The sequence below is a fragment of the Thunnus albacares genome, chromosome 4 (assembly GCF_914725855.1).
Source record: "Thunnus albacares chromosome 4, fThuAlb1.1, whole genome shotgun sequence".
Lineage (NCBI taxonomy): Eukaryota > Metazoa > Chordata > Actinopteri > Scombriformes > Scombridae > Thunnus > Thunnus albacares.
Genome location: NC_058109.1, coordinates 24,839,685 through 24,850,180, shown reverse-complemented (window position 1 = coordinate 24,850,180; position 10,496 = coordinate 24,839,685). Strand labels below are relative to the sequence as shown.

General features: G+C 40.1%; 1 protein-coding gene across 4 annotated transcripts in view; it reads left to right on the top strand.

Annotated features, from left to right (window-relative positions):
• The first annotated feature begins 1,466 nt into the window (after positions 1 to 1,466).
• Positions 1,467 to 10,496, top strand: part of LOC122980351 (tensin-2-like) — a 31,932-nt gene continuing 22,902 nt past the window's right edge. For 2 of the 4 annotated variants that reach the window (XM_044348282.1, XM_044348281.1), the window contains exon 1: positions 1,467 to 2,275. In XM_044348282.1, the coding sequence (XP_044204217.1) occupies positions 2,162 to 2,275 (114 nt within the window). In that variant the 5' untranslated portion in view covers positions 1,467 to 2,161. Of the gene's footprint in view, positions 2,276 to 8,154; positions 8,174 to 10,496 lie in introns of those variants that run through there. The other 2 variants (XM_044348283.1, XM_044348284.1) reach the window with 2 other exon arrangements.

Genomic DNA, 10,496 nt, shown 5'->3' with positions numbered 1-10,496 from the left:
CACAACATAATTTTTCACTTGTGCAATTTTGCCTCTCAGTTGAAATAAAACGGATGAAAATAATAAAATTAATGTCAATTTGGCTGCTTCAAGTTTCAAGGTCCTGCTGTTGTGCATGCTGAGTCACTGTCACACTGTCATGTCTTACTTGGACACTTGAATAGAACAGAGCCATTTTTAATGTTATTAACTACACCTGTGCTTTTCCTACTGTGACAAGTCAAAAAAGTCTAAAAGGCCTCTGTGACTGACATAGCACTAATAAGGGAAGTCGAGAAGATCTTCTACCTGAATTCGAAAAAAATATGAAGAAAAAAGTGAAAATGGAAGAAAATTGTCTCTAACATTTTGCACTTTCGACATATTTCTGCGTAGTATTTCTCTTCATACCAGGTTGCAATGTCAGTGTGTGTCAGTGAAAAGAGTGCTGCATCCACCCACCGCCAGCCCCCACCTCATCCGCCATATGAGTCAGCAACTGGTCCACACAGGAGGGTCCTTCTTTCCACATCAAGCCACAACCTTGCTGGGGTTTGTGTGTCATTCGTGTCCCTCATGTCCTGTCCCTATGTCCCTGCATTAACAATTTTCCAATGATCATGCCCAGATTCATTTCATGCACAGTATATAATCTGTTGATTGCCAGAGAGAATGTCATGGTCATGGTCATGAAGTACACGTGTCTGCTGATGTCTGCACTGCAACTGCGACACAGAGGCATCTCTGAAGTTGCTGAAAATCTTCTAAATTCCTAAGCACACACACACACAAGTGATTTTCTTGCGCTTAATGTGATGGAACGCATGTTTAATGGTTTGTCACCTAATTTAGCTTGCAGCCACGGATTTGTCTCACTTTTAAAACCAAAGACTGCTTTGTATGGCTTAACTGGGGGCTAAAAACATGGTTTTAGAAAGAGCTTATTGTTGGAAATTTTCCTCTCACATCCCCAGAACCCTATAGCTTAAAGCCGTTTTTTGTCAGGAGAATCCAGTTTGAGGAAATACAGCCGTGTGTGTTTGTGTGTGAGTGTGTTATTGAGAGAGAGAGAGAGCTGCAGTCTGGAGGAATTTAACGAGGGCAGCGCAGATCTAAGATTTAAACACAGAGCCTATCATTGTTTTCATCTCAGTGGAGAGAGCAGCGTGCAACTGAGGGAGTGAAGAGAGGACATTAATGTTGCTGTCATGTGTCTGCTACCTCCTATCAAACAGGTGGTTGGAGTACAGAACAGCCAGCATTTTCACACCTGAGAGACGTGCGGAGATATAATGAGAGATATTAATTGACAAAGGAGAGCGGAGCCTCTTTGCTCCACTTGTTTACAACCCAGGCGAAGCTGATAGAAAACTCAAGCACCTCCTTATGACGAGCTGAGAGGAAGTAGAAGTGGGATCAGCGCTATCCAGCCTACAGTATGTTCTCATGTGCAAAGTTACAGAGTCTAGAGGGATGACGTGTTTGAAAGAAGCTCTATCTAATCACTCCCCCATGAGGAAGAGGAGAGCGAGAGGGGTTGAAGTGAAGCCAAAGGAAAGGGGAAGGGCTTGACATCAACGAGCCAAAACAGCTGCCCCCTTCTCCCCCATGGAGAGAAAGCAAGAGAAGCCTGATGGAGCGAGAGAGGGGAAGACTGGAGGGTCTGTAAGTACGTGTGGAGCAGGAGAGAGAGCGCCGTACGAGACGTTTAAGGGTTTGTAGAGGCAAAGAGAGAAAGAGGTATTGGCAAGTGGAAAGGGGGAAGGGAATAGAGAGAGAGAGGTGGTGAGTGTATGCTTGCATGCTTTCCGAGTGAGGATAGCCAGAGAGCAAGGGACAGGGAAGAGTGTAAGAGGAGAGGGGAGGAAAGAGTGGAAGGTCTGTGCTTGGTGACACTTCTTGGAGGGGAGAAAGAGGGTTGTAAGAGGAGAGGGGAAAGGGGGGAATAGGCAGGACAAGCTGTTAGATAGAAGGTGTGAGGAGTCACTAGGGGGAAGAAGGAACATGCTGCAGAGGTCCCTTAGAAGACTGCCAGAAACATAAGGAGGCCCTTCAAACATGAAGTGTTGAGAGGAGGAAAAAGAAGAGGGACCTTCTGGAGTAAAAAAGCACTCGTCCAGGAGGAGCGGATAATAGCTGACGAAACTGAAGATACAAGGGGAAAGAGGTATCTGCTGGAAGTATGGGGTGCATTCACAGCACGAGCACTGGCAGGTTGAAGAAACATGGACCTGACGCAGGAGGAATCCCCGTAAAGGCCCCTGAGGTACATCCTGAAATCCTGCAACTTGCTGAGGTGAGTGAATAACGGGTCTGTAGGGAACTGTAAACATTCGGCAGAAATGTGCTGCTTATGATCATACGCTGAGTCCATGCATAACATTTCTAACAGCATAAGAGCATTTTGGACTGAAGGATAAACAGAGCAAAGCATAATGATAGAACTAGAAGCTGATTTTTGTTTAACTTTCAGACACAACACTTTCATTACACACTAGCAATGGACATCAAGCAAAGGAATCCAAAGAATTACCAAGTTTCTAAATTAAAAGCTGTTTCCCGCTTATGAAATATTCCTCCTCTATGTGTTGTTGTTAGACATAACAGAAGCATGCCGCACATGCTTGCACGCCGAAGGATAAACATGTGTTTTGCAGGTCCCTGTTAGACCTGCATCAGAAGGATGAGCTAAAGCAGATATTAAACTCTTACTTTCAAGAAGTATATCAGCTAATGACCGATGTCCTTGTATATTTGTCGTTCCTACTGCATACAAAGGAATCAGAGGACACAGACGGCAGAGGATGATCCACTTGATCGCTGTTAATCATATCCCACAGGGGTCAAGGTTCAAGAGGAAGTGGTATAAGTTACTGTCCGGTTTCAACCTGCCGTCTGCCTGTCTGCAGGCTCTATTTAGGAACGGCGCACATGTATAGATTTAGGAACAAACCGCACTGCTGCTCACGTAAAGCCTCTGGAGGACTTTTATAGACTCTAAAATAAAAAGTGCCCGTTGGTTTAGCACCGAGGCTGCACACACCAGAATGTGCACGTTCTCACATAACATAGTAAATCACACTCTGGCATGCTTCATGTCAGAGTAACGGGACACAGAGAAAGAACTGATTTTAATTGATGTCACTTGCGATGGTTTTGTAGTTTCACACGGTCCTGAGAGGTGCAACACAGTGAACGTCTGGATCTTGCTAGAACAAAAACATTATTCAGATCACATGTGGCTTCAAATCCCCTAAAGCCCTGATCGTGTGTGTCTGTCTGAGTTTCTTTGTGTATGCGTGTGTGTGTGTGTGTGTGTGTGTGTGTGTGTGTGTGTGTGTGTGTGTGTGTGTGTGTGTGTGTGTGTGTGTGTGTGTGTGTGGGTCTGACTATGCCAAATTATGATAACATAGTCCCCACTGAATGGGTGGACTCTGCAGTAGAGAGGAACCAAATGTGTCATACAGTGCGGGTGTTCTTTATGTTGTTTTGTAGTCAAGTCACTATTTTTCTCTCTGTCTCTCTTACACACATACACACACACACACACACACAAGCACACTCATTCCCGTACCTATTTTCAGCATTTTCATGGCTGTTTAGAGGTGACAGCCCCTACTCATGCAGGCACAGTGATATAAATATCCTGCCAGAACTGCAGCATACCCCTGGCTCACCACCTGCTCCTGTCCCTTCCTTGCTGGGTTGTGTTTGTGTGTGTGTGTGTGTGCGTGTGACCGAAAGCTAGAGGTTGTGGTTCAGGCTCTCCAGTATGTCATCACTAGTGAGGTGTCACTGAAAAAAACACTCACATACACCGATGCCTTTAGTGCCAAGGGGGTGTGTCACTGTCCTGTATTCATTTACAGTGTGTGGATGTGTGTGTGTGTGTGTATTTCAATGTGTGTGCATGCATATTTGTTGCAGCTGTGTATTTTTACCAATTGAATGCATGAGTGCAGTGTGATTATTTCACAAAATGTATGATTATGCATTCAGTCACAGGATATAAAAGATTGGAATCACCCTTGCAATGATATCTGTATGACAAAGTCATGTATTGTACTTTTTGCACTTTCAACTTTTTCCAAATTTAAAAAACAACAGTCTAATGGGTGACTTAGCTTTAAGTAACTTTTCCTTTACAAAATAGATTCTCACAATGCTGCTGCTGCTGCTGCTGCCGCTGCTGCCGCTGCTGCCGCCATCCTCCACAGAAATCAAAAGCTCATGCAGCCACAGAAATAAAGAAATCCATTATGCTTCTGTTGGTGCCTGACCCTCTCCTCATCTCCATGGTAGAAGTGGAAGTGCTTGGGGCTCTGCAGTGGTCAGAGATGTTTGGAGAATGACATACACTTTGGCTGCAAACATCCAAATGGGGTGGGGTTCTTTAATACTGAAACGCAATACTTCAACGCTGCTGATAGTCATGGGAGCCTCTAGAGACTGAATATCCAGTCAACCAAAGTTCCCTTGGTATTGAAAGTACATAAATGAGTGGAAATAACATCACCAACACCTGTGCAGTCAAACTAAATTCTCCCTTTGAGAAGCCTAAAATTGTGCTGCTCTGGATTTACATACAGTACTGAGTTACATTAGATTGTGTGGTTTACAGAACAGTTTGCGCCTAGATTTTCCTCATTACATACAGAAGGGCAAAATAAGATGAGCACTGTACAATAAAATGCAAGTTTTTAAAGCAACACTACAAACTTTACAGCATCAAACGTCACCTACTGTAGGTTGAATCATCAACAGGTACAGTAGAAATGGAAGGAACTTTATAACAACAGGGTGAAAAAGTGTACAAAGAAAATATTCCTTATATTTTTTGACAGATAGTGTTGACAAAACTCTACTTTAACCCTTTCTTATTGTTCATATTCTGACCCTTCATAGTATGGAGCGGGTCATTTTTGACCTGGCTCAAGTTTCCCTTTATAATTAGTCCCTATAGCAAATGTTGAACCACAAATGTAATTTGCATCCATATACATCTTATCAGTCATTAATAAATGCATGAATGATCCTTCATTAATGTTTCAGAGAGCAAAGAGAGTGTTTTCTTTAGGTTTGACACTATTCACTTATAGAGAAAATACATTCACCATCAGTATATTATAATCTCATGTGATCTAACATAACAGCCATAATTATTTCTATGAATTTTATAGAAAGTGAAGAATGCATCAACATTTTTGAATGATAGGTTTCATCATAACCATTAAAACCATCAATCAACACTGCCTGCAAACCACATGTCCTACTTTTCTGTCAATTGTACACAATGACTTCTGTATTGAGTGTATAGGTCATAAAGCAAAACAACAAACTGGTTTGTAAATTTTAAACAAAACCTCAAAAAACATGACTTTTACAATCCTTTTTTGTTGTGCTGAAGTTGCATCTCCCTCTCTTTTGTCCCCTAGTGGCAATAAACTCTGCAGATTGATGTATAGCAACTGCACAAAAATAAGAAATATTTCCATTTTCGTATATTCTGGGCCACTTTAGGAAAAGTCATCAAATTTCAGGCTTAAAGAATATTATTTAGGCAATTTTATTGCTTTGTCAAAATGGGTCAAATTTGACCCGAACAGTATGTAAGGGTTAACTTGATTACTAACTCACCATAGCGAACAACTCTGATCACAGGCTGTGAAATATCTTAAGTTGTTTTTGTTTGCTTCAAGAGCAGAGGTGGTTGATTGCCAACTTTTCATTGCATTTGATATTTGAACTAGGAAAGAGAATCTTTTTAAACTTATCATATTGCACCTATACACTCGTAAAATGTGAGAAGAACAAGCAAACGTGTGAGATAATTTGTTCATTTGCCTGGAATTGAAACCCGAGATGTTATTAGTTGCAAGTCATGTTGAAACACTTAATGTGAGGTATATTTATTATTTAAGAAGCTTGTCCCCCAAGCTGCCAGAGTAAAGGAAATGAAATTAAGAGATTTAAATTGGTGGGTATGTGTAGACAAAGAGATGATTCAGATATTTTAAAGGACATTTGTCCACTTGTGATCTTGTGACAAAAACACCTGAAAAAAGTGTCAGACACAGATACCACAATGTCTGCATTTCATTAAAAGCTAAGTGAGTTTCCTGTGAGAATAGAAATAGGTTTCTGTCCTCAGTATGAAAGTGAGCTGCACTGTGACTATTTGACCACCGGGCGGTGCACTTTACTCATCCTGTGTTATGAGTTTGAGCTTCAAACTGACACCCTGGCATCAAAAGATAAGTAATTGCGATGAGGTTTTAGCTGAAAGGTGATGAAATGGTGTTCATCAAAACTGAAATGTTAAAGTTGTCATTTGAGATGTTTGTCTCTTGAAAGAATTCACAGCACTTAAAGGAGGAAAAGACACCGTAATCCAAGTGATTAACTGGGCCAATATCTGCTGTAGACCTCAGTGCATGACACATTCATGCATTTATATCAATCTAGTGCTGTCTCAAAGATGTAATTGGATGGCATTTAAGTATTTGTGAGTCAAGTCTCTATAAAAGCCACATTTAAAGAGATTTTTATTCAACTGTGCAGCTTGCTCAGATGTGAAGCCACAAAATCCAAATACATGTATAAACATGGGAAAATGTGCAATTCAGTCGATCCAAAGCAAATGGAAAAGGAAAAACTGATGTAATATCTTTTAGTCACATGCCACTCAACTGTGACTTTACAGGTATTGATGTTACTATGATATTTGAAACTTCAGTAAGAACACTATGTCATTCATACAATACTTAGATAATAAAAGAGGAGTTTCACCGTAGTATTTCTGCTTTTAAAATATATTAGTAGTAGTTATACTTTTCTTTTGGTGTAGCATTCACTGGAGACCGACTATTTCATGCTGCTTAATTTTTTTTCATTTTGAAGAATGTGAATGCACGATTCTAATAAAAGTTGTGGCTTTTCTTCACTGTGGGAGTAGTCAAACTCCTCCATCCATTGTGGTCACCGGCCAGTCTACTTTTCATCCTGCAGCAGGTCAGATTTATGAGGTGACACATGGTTACAGCTCAGTGAGCCATTGCGTAAGTCCAATCGATTCAACCTCCAAAATTCACGAGTTATGTAATAACATTTAAGATGTGAATGGCTGGAGGGGAGGATGATCCTCCTCTCCAGACATATCCCCTCTTTGGTCAGGTCCATGAGTCTAACTCTGCCTAAATCTCCCCATCCCTCCCACACAAGTATACTACACACACACAGACCCAGATTTGACACGTTGAGTGGATACCACAGTTTATAGTAGCAGCCGTTCATCATAACAGCAGAGGTATGTCAATAGTCAAATGACTTTTTACTCTGCTGCTTTGATAATAGGATCGATACATACATACAGCGTAATGGTAACGTGTCCCATCCATGACATGTGAGCATCTAATCAGTCCAGGTCAGTGACCAAAGATATGACAAAAGAATGACATTATAGTTGTTGACTGCACGAATGAATTTATTATATAACTGAAGGCCTTTATTTGGTGGGCCGCACCCTACCCACCCTACAAAACAAAACATGGTGCAGTTTTCATGACTGCAGAATCACACTTTACGGTTTATGATATTGTTTATCAAATAATCATCTATTATCACATTTGCAACAGTGGCTAACATCATCAAACCCTTTTAGAAACACAGACTAACTTGTAGAGAGCAGCTTGTTAGCATAGCAAAAAGACAAAACAGCTAGCCTGGCTCTGTCCAAAGGTGACAAAAAGCACAACAATCACACTAATTAACATGTTAATATCTTTTATTATTAATTTTTTTTTTTAACATAGAGCTAGGCCAACTGTTTCCCCCTGTTTCCAGACTTTATGATAATCTAAGCTAACAGGCTGCCAGCTGTAGCTCCATATTTAGCATATACACATGAGTGTACATAGTCTTCTTATCTAAAATTAAAAGCAAAAAAGTGATTAAGCATGTTTCCAAAAATGTCACATTATTCCTTTAAACTATTCTGTGTTGACTGTCTAGTTATTGTTAGAATGTGTAACTGATGAGGTGCTTGAATTGTTGATTTAATTGTTGCCACTTAAACACCTAAACATAAACCTCTCAGTATCACATGTAAGTGGATTAAAAAGCACTTGAATTGAATTGAATTAATTCAATGTTTATTTTAGAAAGAAGAGCACAGAAGAGAACAGTTTTTAATGAAGTAAGTAACAAATTTTGTGGAATTATTTTGCTGAGGGATGTGAAGTTTAGTTTGAGCCCATCAGCTGCATTTAGTTATGTGCTTAGGTAGCACTCATGTCTGTGTGGTAAATATGATCAGGGTTGCCAGGTCTGCAGTTTTCCTGCCAAATTAGGCTACTTTTGAAGTGTTGCCTCAGGTTGATTTTTTTTTTTTTTCCGCTGGTTGGCTAGACCTATTTTGCATGCAAATTACATGAATAATATCTATAAATAAAAATATGTTTTAAATGAAATAATTTATTTATACCCAAATACTACCAAACTGACTCCAGATCACGCACACGCACACACACACACACACACACACACACAAACAACGTACTATAATGCTCTCCACCACCGGGTGCCCAACTCTTGATCCCACCTCTGGAAAACTGCTTTTAATGCTGGCACACTAGACATTTATGGTGTTACTTTGTAGATATTACAATACATTTGTCAATGATAGCAATGCTGTTGGACTTCAAAAGCAGTTTATATGGTTTGACTGAGGCATATTTTGAGTTCTGGTATTGCGCTGGCTTTTGGACTGGTTTTGATTGGCTATTGTGCTGGTTTTGTCACACAGACCTGGCAACCCTGAATATGATAGCCAGTAGCTGTTAGCTTAGTTTAGCATAAAGACTGGAAACAGGAGGAAACAGCTAGCCTGGCTCTGTCCAAAGGTCACAAAATCCACCTACCAACACCTAAAGCTCACTAATTGACATGTTATATATTGTTTTTTATTCAGCAATATATTTTTATTCAGTACAAAAAACAGATTTTCTTTTACGCAGAGGCAGGCCAACTGTTTACAGTCTATGTAAGCTAACCAACTGCTAGCTGCAGCATCATATTTAGCGCACACACATGAGAGTGTATCAGTCTTCTCATCTAAAACTAAATATATTTCCTAAAATGTCAAACTATTCTTTGCTGACTTTAATGAAGTTGTGGTTAGTACTAATGAGGTGCTTTAATTGTTGACTTAAATGTTACTTCATAAAATTTCCAATATCACCTGCAAGTGGATTAAACAACATTTGAATTTAGTGGGGATTCAGTGTTAATTTACCACAATTATTAACAGTTTTTAATGAAGCAAGCAACAAAGTCTGTGGAGTTATATCATTGAGGGTTGTGAAATGTAGTTTGAGCCCATCTGCTGCATCTGTGTTCACATTATATAACCAGACAAAGCTCAAGGTGAGGGTGCATAATACATTAATTATACATTTCTATTCATAAAGGATTTAGACTGCGTACTTTCCGTCTGAGAGACATGGATGTTTTATAATGCAGTGCAGTTAAGTGAGTGAGTTGGCTTTCACTCACAATTCAAGATGGTGGGAGGAGAAGTGAGACTCTGTAGTGTTGGATAGTCAATAAGTGTTTGCCAGAGTGTGTCCAAACCTGCGAGCATGCACTTTCACCTTCCAGGGTTAAATTCAATACCCCTCCTGTTTGGAAAACCCAGGCATCGGAAAAAGCAAAAAAAAAAAAAGTGTCCCTGAGTTGAGAAATGTTTTTTCAAAACCAGAGAAATGCATTGAGCCATTCAACAGGAGAAGAAACATCAGTGTGTGCAGGTATGGTGTCTGTGGCCCTCCACCTCTCCCATTGCCACATACACACACATATCCATATCCACCAAACACTATCTCCCTCCTGTTTCCAGGCACCACCTCCTTCTCTGCTCACGGAGAGATTTAATGGTTTAATGTGCTTCACATGCTGTCAGAAGGGCGTTGTCCTAGCTTTCTATAAACATTGTCCTACCTACTTTTCACTGGGACAGTTGAGTATTGGTCTATAAAAAGAAATCCATGGATTATGACTCAGGGCAGTACGTTTATTCCCTTTTGGGATGAATATTCTCAATGGGAGTGTGTTTGTGTGTAAAACATGTATGTTGTTGCAGAGTTTTCTCCAGGGTTAAAGCTTTATTTTCATATTTTCTCCATCATTTAAATTTATACTGCTATCAAGTATCATCTTGTTCATATAGTACCAGCAGATTTTGGAGTTAGGGTGAGTCTGTCTGTGTCAGATTTACCTTCGTCTTTTTTTTTTTTTTTTTTTTTTGTCGTTGTCCACAGAAGCTCATGTCTCATGTTTACACAGCTGCCATGATGGCCCGGTGTGGTACAACCTTCCAGTGTTGAAAGGAAATTTATAGTAAGCTTGTCATCAGGGCTGAGAGATCCAAGCTACCTCAGCCAGACTTGAAGAGAGACTAGAGTGAGACCAAAAAGTGAGGAAATGCTAAATATTATATAGTCACATTATTTACCTTGGGT